This window comes from Petaurus breviceps, unplaced genomic scaffold (assembly GCF_028583685.1).
Source record: "Petaurus breviceps papuanus isolate PSGF00001 unplaced genomic scaffold, PetGlider_PUasm1.0 90639, whole genome shotgun sequence".
Classification (NCBI taxonomy): domain Eukaryota; kingdom Metazoa; phylum Chordata; class Mammalia; order Diprotodontia; family Petauridae; genus Petaurus; species Petaurus breviceps.
In genome coordinates, this window is record NW_027187296.1 from 1,132,987 (window position 1) to 1,150,839 (window position 17,853).

Below are 17,853 nucleotides of genomic sequence, written 5' to 3' on the forward strand. Positions count from 1 at the left end.
CTATAGAAGGGGGTTACCCAAAGGGACTATATCTTGTTTATTTTTTAATTTCCCACAGCACCTAGAAGAATGCATTCCGCATAAAGAGTAGCTTTAGAAATGTTTGTTGAGTGACTGAAGAGAGAGTCAGAGGAAGGTACTGGGCACCTGGCCCAGGATGGAGCATATGGGAACATACATAAAACAACTATTTCACACTTGCCTAAGGCCAATCATCACGTAGAAGGAAGGAAAAAGAAGAAAGCCTTTTACCTGAGGCATGATGTAAGAGGTAGAGAACTCAGAGAAATTGTCTCTTAGTAGTAATGGGGTGACAATGGGATCAGAAGTTGTCTGTGCCAGGCCCTTTTAAAAGATCAACCCAAATCAAACTTCTATATTTGAGGAAAACTAGCAAAACTCCCTGGAGGTGTTCAAGAGGAGAAGGTGGAGGGACAGCTTGTCTAAAGTGAAATTGCCTAGCTGATCTTACACTTAGAATGTGGGGTAGTGAAGAAATGGAATTTTAGTTTTAACTCCAATTGACAGATATGGAAAACAAGAATCAGTGTGGATAAATGATTTTTCCCCACCTCACAGTGAACTGATGGCAGTCAAGGGCAGGAGACTTGCCACTCAACACAACTTCTTTTTTTTTTTTTTTTAAAGCAATTGGGGTTAAGTAACTTGCTCAAGGTTATATGGCCAGGTGTTTCTGGGTGGGTGCTAAGTGTCCGAGCCCGGGATTCGATCTCCAGGTCTTCTCAACACTGAAGCCGGTGCTCTTACTCGCTGTGCTACCTGGCTGCCCCTCAACACAACTTCTTGAAGGATTGTAAATCATTTTGCATACATTATCTCATTTGAGCCTTGCAATAGTCCTGTGAGCTAGGTACTATTGGTTTAATTTCCCCCCACTTTACTGATAATCAAATGGAAGTTTTAAATGATTTGCCTATTGTTCACACTACTAGTTAATGTCAGAGGCAGGATTCAAATCCAGGACATTCCTGACTTCAAATGCAGAGTACCATCTACTACCCCAAGCTACCTCTCTATCAGGTCAGAGGCTTTGGAGTACTTATAGGTAATGTTTCCTTGAAAACCCAGTTTGTTCATTTGTATGGGTAGTTATGAAGACAGTTATCGGAGGGGACTTGGATTTACTGTGTCAACTCCAGGTGCAATGTCTTGGGTTACTGGGTGCCCCCTGGTGGCACTATGGACGTGTATTCTGAGGAACACTATTCCCATACTATGGGAGGAGGAGGAGGAGGAAGAGGAGGATGTATGTGACAAGATTATAATTTAACCCTTCTCCCAGTGAATTTCAGAAGGTTTTTTTTTTTTTTTAAGAATTGGTAAACAAGGTAGGGGAACTCAACTCCCCATAATTCTGAAGAGAAGTGACAGAAACCCTTCTTATATTCAAGAAAAGCAAAAGCTGGGCCCCCTTGGATGCAGGGGGTGGGGCATTACAGGAAATGTTCAATTAACAACTTGAGTGAGATGGAGATCTATTTATGTTTTATATAAGCTTTTCATTTTTCACAGTACCTAGTACAATATCCTAAATATAGAGGGGTTTGATAAATATTTATTGATTTAAATGGACTCTTCAGTTGTATCATAGATTCAGAGATATACTGGAACCTAGAGACTGTCTTCAGTCTCCTCATTAAACAGATTAGGGGAAAAAAGATCTGGTAATATTTTAAAAATTAAAGCAAGTTGTTCTAATTGTATAATGTAGAGGTCATATACTAGGTTATACAACTAAGTTAGGTGGCTAAAGGGATAGAGTGCCAGCCTGGAGTCAGGAAGACCTGAGTTCAAATTTGACCCAGACATTTACTAGCTGTGTTTTTCTGGGGAAGTCATTTAATCCTGTTTGCCTTAGTTTCCTAGAGAAGGAAATGGTAAACCATTCTAGTATCTTTCCTAAGAAAATCCCAAATGGAGTCACAAAGAGTTGGGCACAATTGAACAACAAATACATTTAGTAAGTGATAGAATAGAGACTATTTCCCAGATCTCCTGGCTCCCAATCCATTGTACTTTTCATAGGCCACCTTCTAAGGGGTAATAGAATGAGGGGAAAAATCTGAAGGGGACAAAATGTGAAATGTAATGAAATACCAAAGAAGTTTTCGTATGCCTGTTGGGGGTCACAGAATCCCAGAAGCACTGAGCATAAGACTTTTGAGAACCGGTGTTTGATTATGATTTTTTCAATTTTATTTTTATTAACAAATGACAAACATGAATATTTCAATGTACAATGAATGAAAACAGTATTGTATATGAAATTGTTGATTATTACCTAGTATTTTAGGTGTATATTAGATTCAACCTAACAAAACTGCCCTAATTCTGTTCCCTTCAACTTCCTTATGTTTCCTTCTGCATATTTTAAATGTTCCATTGAAAATCTTCCTTTTCTTTTTTCTATCATTAACTCTACCTGCCAACTCACCCCCATAGAAGTAACAAATAAATATATTTCACCATAATTCTTCCTTGTACCTTCCTTATTTTCTACTAACAATACTGAATACAAACTACATACAATACATTTGTGGGATGCTACAAAGAAGAACCATACCCAGCATCTGCACTCAAGGAACCTACAGGGTAGTTGGGGAAATAAGGTGTGCCAGTATGAAAAGGTAATATTATATAAGAGTTAAATGGCAAAAAGCAAACAAAAGTGTAAGTGATGTCACAAGGCAGTACTATTTATAATTAAGTGCTAAATGACAGGCAGTGGAACAGGAAATCAGGACCATGAGTTCAAAGGGAAGAGAGGTCACCATGGGCTAGAGTTTTCAGGAAGTCTTCCTGAGTCTTGATCTAGGCCTCAAAAGAATAGGTACTAATTGGAAAGGTGCAAAGAAGGAAAAGTTCATTTGAGGTAGGGGCAAGAAACCAGACACAAAGTGACAAGGAGGCAAGAATTCGGTTTATTCAAAGGAGAATCCATGAGTAGTCCAGTCATTCTAAAGTGAGGAGTTTATGTTGAGTAGATGAAAATAAAATTGGACAGGTAGGAAAGGCCCAGATTATTGAAGGGCTTGGAAATCAGGCAGAGAAATTTAGATGTGAAGTAGGCAAAAAGGCAGTTCTTGTAGAGGGAGTGATACATGAAAATGGTGTCTTAGTCTGACAAACATCAAGAGGATTTTTTGGAATAGGAAGGGATTAGGATAAGTTAAATCAATAAGGGGCTATTGCAAATAATATAGGTATGAGGTGATGGGGTGGGGGGGGTGGGGATCTCCACTAGGGTGAAGGCAGTCGAAATGGAAATGAAGAGATGGATATGAGATTTTTATTTCAGTCTTTCTTTTTTGCTTCTGCAAAAAAAAAAAAGCCACAACATTCTAACCCTTTACCAGTTTTATAATTATTGGTGGGAAGAAAGGAGATTGTCTAGAATTGGCAACTGTCAATTTAGAGTAGATATTAAAAAAAAAAAACAACCCAGCTGTTCATCTTCTATGTTAAGTGATTCTGTCTCTCTGGAAGGAAATGTCTTCCACACCCCCTCCTTTAAAAAAAAAAAAAACTTAAATAGAAATCTATTTCTCCTGCTCCCAGAGACACAAGGTCCATTGTCTTTCTACTTCTGGCCCCATTCACCCTCTACAGGACTTCCTGGACCTGTTGCCCTGCTTGAGGAGAGGGGAAAAGAGAAGAGTCTTGGTTTGATTGGCCCAGAAGACAAGAGGTCTTATTACAGCCTAGGGGCCCTTTAGGGGTGGGGGTGGGGCAGGATAGTGCGTGCCACAGAGATTTGGCCATATTACCCATCTTAAAAAAAAACCAAAAAACAAAACCCAAACCTTTTTAGCCCATTTAATTGAGAGACAAATGACATCAGCAGATTATTAATGGCTGTGAGATCTGGAGACCTTGCAGATAGATCATCGAATTCGATACTCATTTTGCAGACCAGGAAATAACCCAGAGACCTAAAGTGATTTGCCCAAGGTCACAGAGTGGCAGACCCAGGACTTAGAACCCAGATCTTCTGACTCCCAATCCAAGGCTCTTCCTACCACGGACCAGCTGTCTCCACAAAAGGTTAAACATTGAATATTAGAGCAAGTCCTCCCGGAGTGTTTGTGCTGATAACAATATGCTCTCTTTACCACCTCTCCTTCCAACTCCCACCCCCGTTAGGCATCTCCTGACCTTCAGTTTCTCTCAGGTAAAATTTCCCTCCCAAGGAAGGGTGTCCTTCTAGACCAAGGCTGGAAATCCATCCAGTCAACTGCTAATGAAACTGGGGAGAGAAAGGTTGTACTTCACATTAAGAATGAATTCTGTCTCCCTGGGTAGGTGGAACAAGGGTCTCTCGTTTCCCTTTCCTGCGACCAATCTCAGATTTTTAGGTGAGAGGATCGAGGTCCATCTAGTTTCTGTCACTATGTTCAGCCTGTTCCTGACTAGTGGGTGCAAGGGGCAGTAAGGACTGGGCTGAGCCGACCTGACCCCAGGTTTGACAGGACTCTGTCAGTACTCCAGAGTTTCTGCTTAGGCTAGAGCTGCCTGGTGGGTGGTTAGGTTCCTGGAGGAAATGGAACGGATTCACGGAGAGGGAGGGAAGCAGAAAGGGGGAGGAGGAGAGGCTGGCCCTGGGTAATGAAGCTGTCAGTCAGTTCTCTTCACCAAGGCTAAGTCTCAGAGTTCTGCACGTGGCCGGGGTAGGGGTGGAGGAGGTTGTAGAAGCAGTGACAGGCTCAGAGAAAGGAAGGAGGAAGGAAGAGGAGTGGGGGAGAGAGAGAGAGAGAGAGAGAGAGAGAGAGAGAGAGAGAGAGAGAGAGAGAGACAGAGACAGAGACAGAGAGAGAGAGACAGAGACAGAGAGAGACAGAGAGAGAGAGACAGAGACAGAGAGAGACAGAGAGAGAGAGACAGAGAGAGAGAGAGAGAGAGAGAGAGAGAGAGAGAGAGAGAGAGAGAGAGAGAGACAGAGAGAGAGAGAGAGAGAGAGAGAGAGACAGAGACAGAGAGAGACAGAGAGAGAGAGACAGAGACAGAGAGAGACAGAGACAGAGAGAGACAGAGACAGAGAGACAGAGAGAGAGAACGTGTAGTACTCCCGGGAAACATAGTCAACACTTAGTGAGGTTTGTCACGAGGATTGGGAATCAGCAACCCGAACTGGCTTTCTCTCACACCCTGAAAAATTGGGGGGCGTGGGGAGGGGGGAAAAGAGAAACAGAAAGAGAGAGAGAGCCCTGACTTCCATATTCCACCGAAAGTAAATCCCGCGTGGGGGCTCAAAATAGGGAATTGGACAGAAATTTACTAAATTTCTTTTCCCTTCTCCCAACACTAGTTTTACTAAAGCGCTTAGAATTCCTGTAGGTCTTGTAGTCATCCAGGGTGACTCTCCACGCTACCGTCTGCCCCCCGTTCCTTATCTTTCCAGCACCCCAAGAACGAAGAGGCTCGGGGAGGTTTGGAGAGGACCCCTGGGGCGGCTGCAAAATCAGTCCTAGAGGCTCCACATCTCGGCTTCTTCGTATCCCTCCCAGGCTTCTCCTCTCCTCGGTAGTAAACAAACTGCTGTCGCCGCCTCCACGCTGGTTTACCTCACCAAAATCAAAACACTGAGTCTCACAGAAACACACTCGAGAATTACCAGAAAAATAATGATCCAAAAAAAAAAAAGAAAGAAAGAAAAAAAGAAACCACGAAAACCTCCTCCTTCCCACCTCCCCCCACCCCCCCAAACTAAACCACTGCCTCCTCCTCCCCTTGGAAAACTGGCCCCGCGAAATTGACAGGCCAGTAGTTTCCTAAGCAGCGCGCGCGCTCCCATTGGCTGAGGCGGTGCAGTCAATCAGCCCCGGGGGGAGGGAGCTAGTCGGGACTCACCGCCCCGCGGCTGGGTGGTGGTAGTAGATCCCGTAAGTCTGGTGTGGGCCGGTGAGTTGCTGCTGCTCCCTCAGCCAGCCGCCGCCACATTCAACAGGCAGTAGGAGCCCAAGCAGAAGCAGCAGCAGCAGCAGCAGCAGCAGCCGCCGCCGCCTCCGCAGAACCGTGCAAGTAGTGGAGGCACCGCCGCGGCACCCGGACAGCCACCGCCTTCCGCGCTTGTCCACCGGACGCCTCGGCGGCCGATTCTGCCCATTTTTCACTCCCGGCCGAATCGAACCTGCTGTCCGGCGGCCACTGCCATTGCCATTGCCACTGCGGCCGCCGGAGCAGCAACAGCAGCAGCAGTCGCCGCCACCGCAACTCGGGGGAAGCTTAGGCATTAATTTATAAGCCCACGAAGTTAAGTTCTGGTTTCTCTCTCCCCCACCTTCTCTTCTACCCCCCCTTCCCACCCCCGCTTTTCCCTTCCCCCACCCCCGGCCCAGTATTTAACTCCGGAGAAGTCCCCTCCCCCATCCCCTTCCTCTGGTTTCTCTCTTTTTCGCTCTCTTGTGGCCGGGGGGAGGGGAGGGGGTCACCATGGCCGAAGCGCCTCAGGTGGTGGAGATCGACCCGGACTTCGAGCCACTGCCCCGGCCTCGGTCGTGCACTTGGCCCCTTCCCAGACCGGAGTTTAACCAGTCGACTTCGGCCACCTCCAGTCCGGCCCCCTCCGGCGGCGGCGGCGGCGGGGCTGGGAATCCCGGGGATGCCGCGTCCGGCGCCTCGGCCGCTGTCAGCTCCGACTTCATCAGCAATCTGAGCCTCCTGGAGGAGAGCGAGGACTTCGAGCAGCCCTCGGGTCCCGTGGCGGCGGCGGCGGCGGCCGTGGCTGCGGCTGCGGCGGCGGCGGCTGCAGCGGCGGCGGCGGCGGCCGCGGGAGGACTGTGTGCGGACTTCCAGTGTCCAGAGACCACCTGCCTGCAGCAGCAACAACAGCAACCTGGGCCCCTTCAGCAGCACCCGCCCGTGCCCCCGGCCTCGGCTGGGCCCCTGGCCGGCCAGCCCCGCAAGAGCAGCTCGTCCCGCCGCAACGCCTGGGGCAACCTGTCCTACGCCGACCTGATCACCAAGGCCATCGAGAGCTCCGCGGAGAAGCGGCTCACCCTGTCCCAGATCTACGAGTGGATGGTGAAGAGCGTCCCCTACTTCAAGGATAAGGGGGACAGCAACAGCTCTGCCGGCTGGAAGGTGAGGCCGTCCGAGCCCGCACCCCTGGAGTGGGGGTAGGGGGCGTCTGCTTCTAGGGAGAGGGGGGAAAGGAAGGCACTGGGAAGCCACGAGGGCGAGAAACGTCTGCTGTGGCCCCCGCCACTTCGGGGATGTGGGAAGGGGGAGGCTATAGGGAGCTAGACGTACAGGTTTGTACCTACGGGGGACAGCTGTAGAGCTAGCTGCCCGCCACCAATGTCCGGCCCTTGTTTGCAGGGAACTCTAGTAGTGTACGTATAGGGGTTGTCTGAGATTTGCAGGAAGTGTGTGTCTGTGCATGTCCGTGAGTTTGTGTGTTTTGGCTGGTGGGCTCTGTCAAGTGGATCCTTTGGGAATAAAGACGGGTCCATATGCAGTGATAATAAATGTGGAGTGGATGCTGGGGTCGGGACCAGGAAAGGGAAAGAAGGCTTGACGCAACAGGCCCATTTCCTTGTTATAGGATCTTACACTGAGAGCTGGAAAGGGACCTAGAGGTCATCTAGTCCAGCTCCCTCATTTTATTGACGAGGAAACTCAAAAGTAGCGCAGATCCTGAAAGGGGAGAGCTGGAAGTTGAACCCATGCCCTCCAAGAACAAATCCTATGATTCCTTCTGTAGAGAAGTGCAGGGTCAGGGTCTGGAAGTCCCGGGTGAGTCCCTGCAGTGTGTAGTCCGTAAATTGGTGCCGAGCCGTGATGCCATTTCCCCTGGAGCCTAGAGGGGCAGCAAAAACTGGGGTGAAGTGACAGAGAGAGAGAGAGAGAGAGAGAGAGAGAGAGAGGGAGAGAGAGAGAGAGAGAGTGTGTGTGTGTGTGTGTGTGTGTGTGTGCGCGCGCGCGCGCGCGCTGGACTAAAGGGAGAGTGGGACAAGCAGGTGGAGGAAAAGAAGCTTGAGGAAGCTGGTTTGGTGCGGCCTTAGAGTTTTCTTTGAGGACTCAGTACTTGTTTTGTTTTGATTTATCAGAAGTGACCCCGGGTTCAGGGGGCTGGGCACTAGCTAATAGAGCCCGGGATAGCTCATCCGACACGTGCAAAGGGGCGGCCACAGCTGGCGGGGTTTACGGGCGCTGGGCTGCTTTAGCTGAGTTAAAGTTCAAGTGTGACACTTTGGAGGGGGTGGGGTGAGAGGGAGGGGACCTGGGGTGGTTGCCTGGAGAGGGACTGAGCTGAGAAAGCCAGTACTTTTAAAGGGCCAGTTCCTTTTCCGAGATATAACAAATCCTCTTGGGTTAAATGCAGTCTCCGGGCTTGTGATTGTATTGGTAGGAAAAGATAGACCTGTGGATGGAAGCACTTCCGGACTTGGGCTGGCCTCATGCATAAATCTTTTGATTAAGAACTGAGGTTTTAATTTAATTCACTTTGGGCTATACGTCATTTAAGCCCAGTCAGGGACCTTTCTTTTACATACAATTTGGGGACCAGGTAGAAATAAATTGAATAACATAGAAGACTGCTCCGAAGTTTTTCCTCTAAATAGGATTAGGGTATGACTGTGTTTTACACTATTTTGTTGTTTTGACTCAAGATGAGACGAATTCACCTACTGCATCTAGCTAATAAAATAAACGGCGGCAGCTTTTGAGGAAGCAAAAGGTTGACTCTCAGAAACCTGTGAGCACCGTCTCTATAGGTGGTCCTGCCCGTCCTGTTTTCACAACCAGTTCTAATGGCATCATACAGGTTGAAAACCATAGCAACTGTTCAATAGTTTGATCAAAATTCTTTCTCTTGAGTCTCTTACCCCTCCCCCCATTTTGAGGTTTACAGCATAACCAGGGCTAAGACTTGTTGGGCAGTTGTTATAGCAAAGTTGTTTTACATACAGGTCATACACAGTTAATTAATGTGACCTAAAGTTCGAACTACTTAACATTATTTTGAAGCCCTTCGTCAAGTAACTAGTTTTGTTTCCTTAACAATTTTCATTTTGTTGGATTTTAAAAAATAATCACTTGCCTTAAAAACTACTTTAGGGTGTATTCTTTATCATTTTACTACCTCATATGTAACCCTTCCTTTCATGAGAGCTATGAAAGGCTTCTGTACTTTTAAATTAAAATAATCTGGGTTACTCTCCAAAAACAATTTGATTTAATAACATACTTTTTTGTGTGTGCTTCCTTAACAATCATACTTGAATATCATACACTGTGGCCATTTAGAACATTTGCAGTTATTAAAAAGAAACAAAAACCCATTATGTTGACATTCAAAGTACAGTGTGTACTTAATCCAATCTTTTTAGACCTTGAGAATGGCAACAACCCATTTAACACTGTTATAGTACCATTCTATAAAGGTACAGTAGGACTTTATTTGGGATTTAAATTTACTTAGTCTCACAAGGCATTTATTAAAACAGTGGTATAAAATGTATATTTTAATTTTTTACTGGAGCTAGAAAATGTATAGATGCTTTCATCATTAAGGAAATCATCTATGAAATACATGCTTTAAGAAACTGGTTCTTTTGGTTGCTTCAAGATAGGCCATCATTTTCAAATGACTAAACCTTTCAGGTGTCATCAAAGTCAGTTGGTAGAAGTAAGATTACATCTAGTGCATTTTCAGTTTGAGTAAAAGGGTATTTTAGCAGCAGAGAAACAACTTTTCTCCCTCTCTTTCATAAATGTGTTACTTGTTAAAACCAAGCTTCCCTCAGATCTGAAAGACTCCCCTGTTCTCAAGGTCTGTAAAGTGAAGTCATTTTGTTCCCTTTAGATTATAGACTTGCTCCAAAAAGACAAGCAACCCCAAACTTATTAAGTGATTAGATGCTTTAGGATTGCTGATAATATGTTGGAAATAAATATTTAATTTAATTTAATGCTCAGCACTGGCATTAACTTGTGTGTCAATGTAATTTCTTAACTTTTATTCGAAAAGCTTCCCCTGAGCCCTGGTTAAATCCCATGTAAATCATTTCCATTAGTTGGGAGGTTGTTAAGCATTATTAATAATATTAATGTGAATAATGATACTTTGACCTTTCATCACTTGTCAAAATAAAGCCACCCATATTTGTATCGGTTCAAGTATTGGTCATATTTGTGAGAAAATAGGCATTTTGTATGTATTAAAGAGGCTGCTTTTTAATTTACTTTATCCTACCACAGGATTGGTGCTATAAAGTCACACCTGACATAGAGGATAATCCTTAATGAATCCTTTAAGCTGAGTGCAATATTTTGTAACAGTGAAAATTTTATTTTCCTTCTCACCAAGAGGAAATTTCGAGAGCCAGGGTGTGTTTTTTTTTAAGTCTTAAACAGCTAAAATTAATATGTTAAAATTAATGCCTTCAAGAAGAATTGCATTTGTTTTGTGGTGGGTGGGCTTTCTGATATTTGGACTGAAAGCTTTGGTGTGTTGATCAAAAAAAACATTATCCATTTTTTATTTTTATTTGAAAATTCACCTAAATTTTGCCACTAAGATTTTGAAGATTGGGCTAATTTAGTAGTTCTTGGATGAAGGGACAGAAGGATGGGACTGCTTGCCTACAAAGTATACGTGCTGTCCCAAAAGTCTCAGTGCAGATGTAAGCTTAAGTAGCTTAAGTCCTCATTAAGACTTTTGGGACACCCTGTATTTGAATTGTAATGTTAATCCTGATGAGAATGATTTGGATGATTTGAGGAGCCTTCCCTATCTATAGTTTGTGTAGAGATATAATTATTTTTTTTTAACAAAATAAGACAGAAGAACAAGTTTTGCAGTATTAATCAACTTTCAAAAACTTTTGTCTTCCTTTGGTTTGGGAGGCCAGCATAAACATTTGCCTGAGTTTGGAAATTCATTCTATGGGACTCTGGAATGATAAATGTGTTTGGTTGTTCTGATGACACAACAGGGATTTCAGTCCACATGAATGGATTGAAAATGGTGTATATAGGTACATATTGAGTTCAAGCCATTATATGTTTTGTGGATGTAGTTGTGCTGATTTTTTAGAAATGTGATTTGGTTTCAGTGGTGCTTAGAATTTTCAACAGATCCTTTTTAAAAAATAAAACTTTTCAATAATAAGAATGTAGCACACGATTTCTCTTTCAATAGCACCTCATAACAGTTGAGATCCATCTTACAGCTATTAGGAACTACTATTTCTTTGGTGGCTATAAAACAGGATTAAGCATTGGTGGACTTTTACCTAGTATTTAAGATTAGGGTAGAGGAAATTCCAGGGTTTTGGTTGGGAATAAAGAGTAAGGCTGACTATGCAGTGGTCTACTAAGTAAGTTGAGAACTTCTTTTTGCATCCTTCTGGTTTCCTTACTCCTGCCTAATGCTAAGCTCTGCCAAATGTTAAATTACCCTAGAATTCAGCCGGGCATTTATTTGCCCAGTGGTTTTTTGGTCCATCTGTACTTTTAGCACTTTCAGGGTGAAATATGCAATAGCAAAGGGCTTGTATGTTTCTGGAAACTGCCTAGAAACTTGCATCATGGTAATTTTCCTGGCCTACTTTTTGGAGAATACCCTATGATTTTATACTATCAGGGATGGTTTTAATTTGTTTCAGTGCAACAAACATTTTTTGGATATATACACTATACTGTGCTTGGTACTATGAATGAATAAGCCTTTAAGGAGTTTTTATTATGGTACAGGAGACATGTACACAAAAACTCTTAAAACAACAATATATAGAGAAGGTCCACAAGAGAGATGTAAACAGAATTCCCAGAAGTTACTTTTGGCTGTGTGTGTGTTCAAGAAAGGCTTCTTGGAGGAGGTAGCATTTGACCAGTACCTTGAATGAGTCTGATTTTGACCAAAATTGGAGGTGGTGTCCCAGAGAGATTTGGAGGTGGGATAGCAAGGCAGTGTTGAGGTCCAGTTTGGTAGGAACATTGAATATTTTCCAGGAGGTATTGGGGCTGACTGACACAATATATTTGAGAATCAGGAAATTCCTGCAATGGTAATTTGTCTGGAGCTGGGTCGCTGAGATGCTGATGGTGTTCTCTGCTTCATCAAAGCAACCTGTAGGGACTTGACAACACCACTAGAGGGACCTCCTTTAGGTTTTATGGTCTGTTTTCATCCAAAATCCATCATTTCAGCAGCAGCTCTCCTTTCTCATGTTGCTATCTCTAGCCAAGGATGAAGGGAAGAAGAAAATACGAAAATTTCTTCTTTCCTTCCTTTCTTTTTCTTTCTTTCTCCATCCATCCTTCCTTCCTTCCTTCCTTCCTTCCTTCCTTCCTTCCTTCCTTCCTTCCTCCCTTCCTTCCTTCCTTCTTCCCTCCCTCCCTCCCTCCCTCCTTCCCTTCCTTCCTTCCTTTCTTCCTTCCCAATTGTAGGGCCAACAGATTCTCTCATATATACGTGGTATGGGGAAAAAACACCGATCTTACTGGAAATAATACCACTGTTAGAGTTTGTAAATCTGGGCTTCACTCCTTGCTCCACTATTTACAATCTGTGTAACTAACCCACAGCAAGTTATTTCACCTTTGTATGACTCAGTTTCCTCATCTATAAAGTGGGGATTATATATATTTGTTATCACATAGCTTTGATGTAAGGAAAGGGCTTTGAATAAACCCTAAAGCTCTATAAAAAAAGATTTATTATTTTTTCTCTATATCCTCCTCCAACTTGAATCTCCGGGTTTCTTGAACAGCCTGACAGTTATCAGTGGCAGATAGCTCCTTGCAGGTGAATGTAACTTCATAGTCAGAATCCTTTTCTCCCAAGGAACTCCTAATGTTGGATTCTTTTAGCAGCCCTTATAGTTTATTCAGTGTAGGAGTTAGAGGTAGCAAGGACAGTCAAGCTTTGTTTATTTGTAGATAAAAGGAAGAGATCTAGTATTTAACTTTTAGCATTTTCATAGTGTTTTTCTCCTGAGCAACTCAGAATGTGGGATTCACTTAGTTTATCCGTGTAGGAGGCAGCAGCAGCAAGGACAGTCAATCTTTAAACTATTCATTTGTATATAATAGGAAAAGATGTGCTGTTGATTTACTTCATATTCAGAGTGCTTTTCTCCTAAGGAACTCAAAATGCTGTATTCTCTTAGCAGCCTTTGTCATTTTTCCAGTGTAGGGGGTAGACAGAGGTGATAAGGATAGTCAAGCTTCGGCTCTTCATTATCTTTCTGTGGACTCTTACTTTGTCGTTAATTATGATACATTATTGGTTTTATATTCTAGGCTGACTTAACACCTGCCAGCAGAATACTTCCTTCATCATGAGGAGGGAATGTTGGGTGTAGTTTTAGGATTAGTTTGTTACCTCTACTGGCAATACCTATCTTCCCTACCATGGATTGTAAAGCCATAGTATTTGGATCTGGAAGTTACTTTAGAGATAACGACTAGTTCAACCTTCTCATTTTACAAATGAGGAAAGTGAAAGCCCAGGAAGTTAAGTGACTTGTTCAAGGTCACACAGAGATTCCATCTCTGGTCTTCTGACTCCACTTCTTGTGCTCTTTCCATTATAATAGGCAAATTAAGAAGATTGGAGATATTGAATCAAGTACCTTAAAATTTGGAGTCAAGTTTATCAATAGTCAGTACCCACTACCCATTAGGGATATTCAAAGCTATTTCCCAGACATTCAAGGTCTTTGCTTTTGTGTACTACATTTTTTTATAGCAACAATGTTAACTTTCCAGGTTGGCATGCAAACACTTAGCTTGTAATGTACTTGAAATGTACATTTAGCCTAAGCATGACATTTAACAATGTTTCTGTGAGAAAGTGTTCATAAGTCTAATTTGGGAAACCAGGAACACATCAATGTCAGCTCTCCCCTGAATTGAATCAGATTTCCCTCTTCCCTTGCTTCAGCAGTGATTTCTGGGATTTGGAGTACCTGCTAGGGAAAGGGACAAGGGCTGTCTTGGGTCTGAACCACACTGGTGGTGACTCTCGAGTTAGGGGCCTTAGATGAGATGAGGCCAGAATTTTGGAGGTGGGTCTAAGTAGTGAGGCACAGGGAGAAAAGCTTCACAATTTGGGGAGTGAGGAGCTATGAAGGACCAGGTCTTCCTGCCAGGTAAACCTGTAGAGACCTGATCCTTAACTGATCAAGCCTAATATCAGGGATTTCTATTGCTACTGTTTGTTGATTTTAAGAGGCTGGTTTGTTTCCCTATTTGGATCACTGCAACCAAAAAAAAAAAAAAGAAGAAGAAACAGCAGCATATTACATAGAGCTTGTCTAAACTTTAGTATCCTCGAGGGAAACTTTTCAGGTTTTTTTCTAAGGCTACAATAGGTACAATAAAGATATAAGATGTTAAGTCTCATTTCTAAGCTTCCCCTACTCTGGTCTTCCCCTCCTCTCTTTAGACATTATATAGCCGGTGTTCTTAACCTGGGATCCAAAGATGTTGTAAACCTTTGAATTTAGATGAGGAGAAAAAAAAAGGTACATCTCTATTTTCACTAACCTCTCACTGAAATTTAGCCTTTCCTTCAATTATGAATGCAGGCAAAAAATCATTACTCCAAGAAAGAGTCCATAGGCTTCATTAGATTTCGGGGAAAGGATAAGAAGCCATGCTATAAAGACAAGGTTAGAGTCACCTGTATTTCAGAGAAAAACCCAGGTGTAGGCCAGCCTTACCATCTGAGGCATAGCTGAAGCAGGAGGTTTGGAGTGGAGAGCAGGACTTTGTAGCTTAAGGGTGTGTATGTGTATGTGTGTATGCTGATTTAAAATTAGTAGTGCATAATTAATCCACAAATTAATCCATCCTGTAATTGTAAAGGCTTTTGAGAGAAGATAGGATTTCTAGTTTTTTCTAAGAAAGATACTCAGGATATAGGTGTGATTGGAGGGTTGAGCAGGGTTTAGAGCAGGGGGGGAACCTTTGGCCTTGAGGCCACGTGAGGCCCTCTAGGTCCTCAACTGTGACCCTTTGATGGAATCTAAACTGGATGCTGGAGCTAAGGAATCAGACTGAAGGGAGTGGACTTAGGGATTTACCTTTACCTCTCTTCTTTTGCCTCTTCCAACCCCTAAAGACCCCATGCTGGACCCTAAACCAGCATAAGCAATAGGACTTCATTGGAGGTTATAGTTGAGGAACTGAGGCAGCAGTGAGGTATAGAGGGACTAGAGGGGTAGGGAGGCCAGTCCCAAGGATGCTGTGTGTTCCTTGGTTGCCGTCAATAAGTCACTTGACTGAGGAAAAATGCCTTATGGGGAAGGAATGTACATAAGTTGGATGTACATAAATTAGGGCCTGCCTATAATTAGGAATCTAAATCTGTTACCAGAAACATCACATATCAGTGTTTCTTGTTTTCATCACATTCATTTAGTAAATTTTCACTTAACATTTTAGAAATTAAGAAATATTCAACATGTGTCCTCTGTTTCAAGCATTTTCATTACTCAGAAAAATCATGAGGATATCTGAGTCAGAATTTGTGATGGTAATAGGGAGTTTAATCTTGTCTTAATCCTCTGGTTTGACTTTCAGTCATCCTATTGAAATTATACCCTAGAAGGCACTAGTCTTCTAGGAGCTATTGGTCCTGTGATCTCTTCTTGATTTCTCTGCAGGATTTAGCAACGTTGACCACCTTTTTGTTCTTAAAGGATCCCCTCGGTGTTATGCCGCCATCCAGGATTTCTTTTGTGTTCTTCTACGCCTCTTTTCTCCCTTTTATCGTTTAACAGTGCTCATTCCCTGGGACTCTTGCTTGACTTTTTTTTCTTTGTCAGAAAATTCATTCTTTCTAATGGCTTTGATTCTCTCCTCTATACAGATGAATCCCAAATCTATCTTCTCTCTCTCTCTGTTGTTGTTGTTGTTGTTCTTCTTCTTCTTCTTTCTCTCTCTCACCTCTCTGTCCTGCTTTACTTTTACATTAGGATGTTATGTTTAAATAGATATATCACGGAGAAGTAGTGGTGGTTAAGCCTGACCTTGAAGCCAGCAAGGCCTGAGTTCAGTTACCATCTCTTCACATATAATGACTTTGTCACCCTGGTTAAGTCATTTGACTTCTTAGGACATTATGCAACTCTCTTAAGACCTTAAGTTGCAGAAAAGGTATAGACCTGCATTTGTAGAGGAAGTTTACTCAGTTGAGAGTTTCCTGTGTCAGTGAAATTACAGTTGTAGGTCTTATCCCTGTACTGTTCTGCTTTTACCTTGGAATTCACCTCCTTTCAAAACTGGCTCCAACTCCCAACTTCCCCCCATTTTTGCCAGTGTTCCCCATCACCTTCCAGTCACTTTGGGACATAACCATGTGATAAATATTTGTTCTATTCTTTGGAATCGACTTCAGTTTCTTCTTTTCCCCTCACTGTATTCAAGACATCTGATTCTGTTGATTTTTCATTCATAATGTTTCTTTCATCCATTGTCCACTATCATCACCTTAGCCTCAGTGTCCCCTCTATACCATGCTCATTTCTCCTGTCCCTGCTTTTCAGGAATTTTGTCTTCCTCCATTCATCATTACCCGGCACAAGAGACCTCGCTACACCAGCCCACAATGATCTCTCCCTTATTTGAAGTCCTATAGAACCTTAAATTTGGGGTCTGTCATCTTATATGATGTCTTAGCATATTTTACCATATAGATCATCTAATCATGTGTACATGTCTTGTGTCAGCTATATTTTAAGTATTTTGAAGGCAGGAGTAGTGCAGAGCATTGTAGAAGAAAAACACTAGGCCAGGAGTCAGGAGATCTAGCTGTTGGTCTTGGTTCTCCCATTTTCTAGGTGGTGTGATGGATAGAGTGCTGGGTCTGGAGTCAGAAAGATCTGAGTTCAAATGTGTCCTCAGACACTTACTAGCTGTGTGACCCTGGGCAAGTCACTTAGTCCTGTTTGCCTAAGTTGCTCATCTGTCAAATGAGCTGGAGAAGGAAGTGGCAAACCACTCCAGTATCTTTGCCAAGAAGACCCCAAAGAGGGGTCATGAAGAGTCAGACATGACAGAAAAATGACTGAACAATAACAGCATGTAATTATGGGTATGTCACCTCACTTTTTTGAGCCTCAGTTTCCTTGATGGTCAAATGAGGATAATCATGTTTGCCCCGCCTGCCTCATGGAGTTGTTATGAGGAAAACTCTTTGTAAACTCTAAAACTCCAGTACAAAAACATTGGTTGTTGTTAGGCTGGTATGTCATGCTGACTTGTGTCTGGACAGGGTCTTTTATAGGGGAGAAGTTAAAGTGAACAGTGATCTTAAAGTCACCAGAATTAAATGCTGTTAGTAGAATTTGCTTGACCAATAAAAATATCCTACACACATTAATCAGCAAACATAAGCACCTACTGTGTACTGAGCACCCTGCTAAGTTCTGGAGGAAGATGAAACGTTTAAATGAGACCTGCTCCTTGTTCCCAAGAAGGTGAGGCAGGAGAATAAGATGCACCACCACAGGTAGCTAGCCATGCATCATAGGCAGTCATTTGTTATTGCATTGGTGAGGTCTTTCATACTGCATCATTTTCTCCCTTAATAGGATCCTTTATTTGAGAATTATTTTAATAAGTAGCCCTAATAATTTCATCAGAAATGTAATATTTTCCTTCATGTGACTAAAAATGTGCTAAATTTTATATTCTTTAATTATTCCAGTTCATAAACAAAAATATTTCTATGAAAACACATTTTTATAATACATCAGTGAGAAAATAGGATTTGACATGTACATTTTCCTTAGTTCTTCAGAAATAGATCTATTAAATTAAGAGATGCTTACAAATGCATTCCAAAGCCAAGTATTTTAAAAAAAAAACATGTGC

The 17,853-nt window shown here is 42.9% G+C and overlaps 1 protein-coding gene across 1 annotated transcript in view; it reads left to right on the forward strand.

Moving 5' to 3' along the window:
- The first annotated feature begins 6,361 nt into the window (after window positions 1-6,361).
- Window positions 6,362-17,853, forward strand: part of FOXO1 (forkhead box O1) — a 116,194-nt gene continuing 104,702 nt past the window's right edge. The window contains exon 1 of the mRNA XM_069064619.1: window positions 6,362-7,101. Within this exon, the coding sequence (XP_068920720.1) occupies window positions 6,451-7,101 (651 nt within the window). The 5' untranslated portion in view covers window positions 6,362-6,450. The remainder of the gene's footprint in view (window positions 7,102-17,853) is intronic.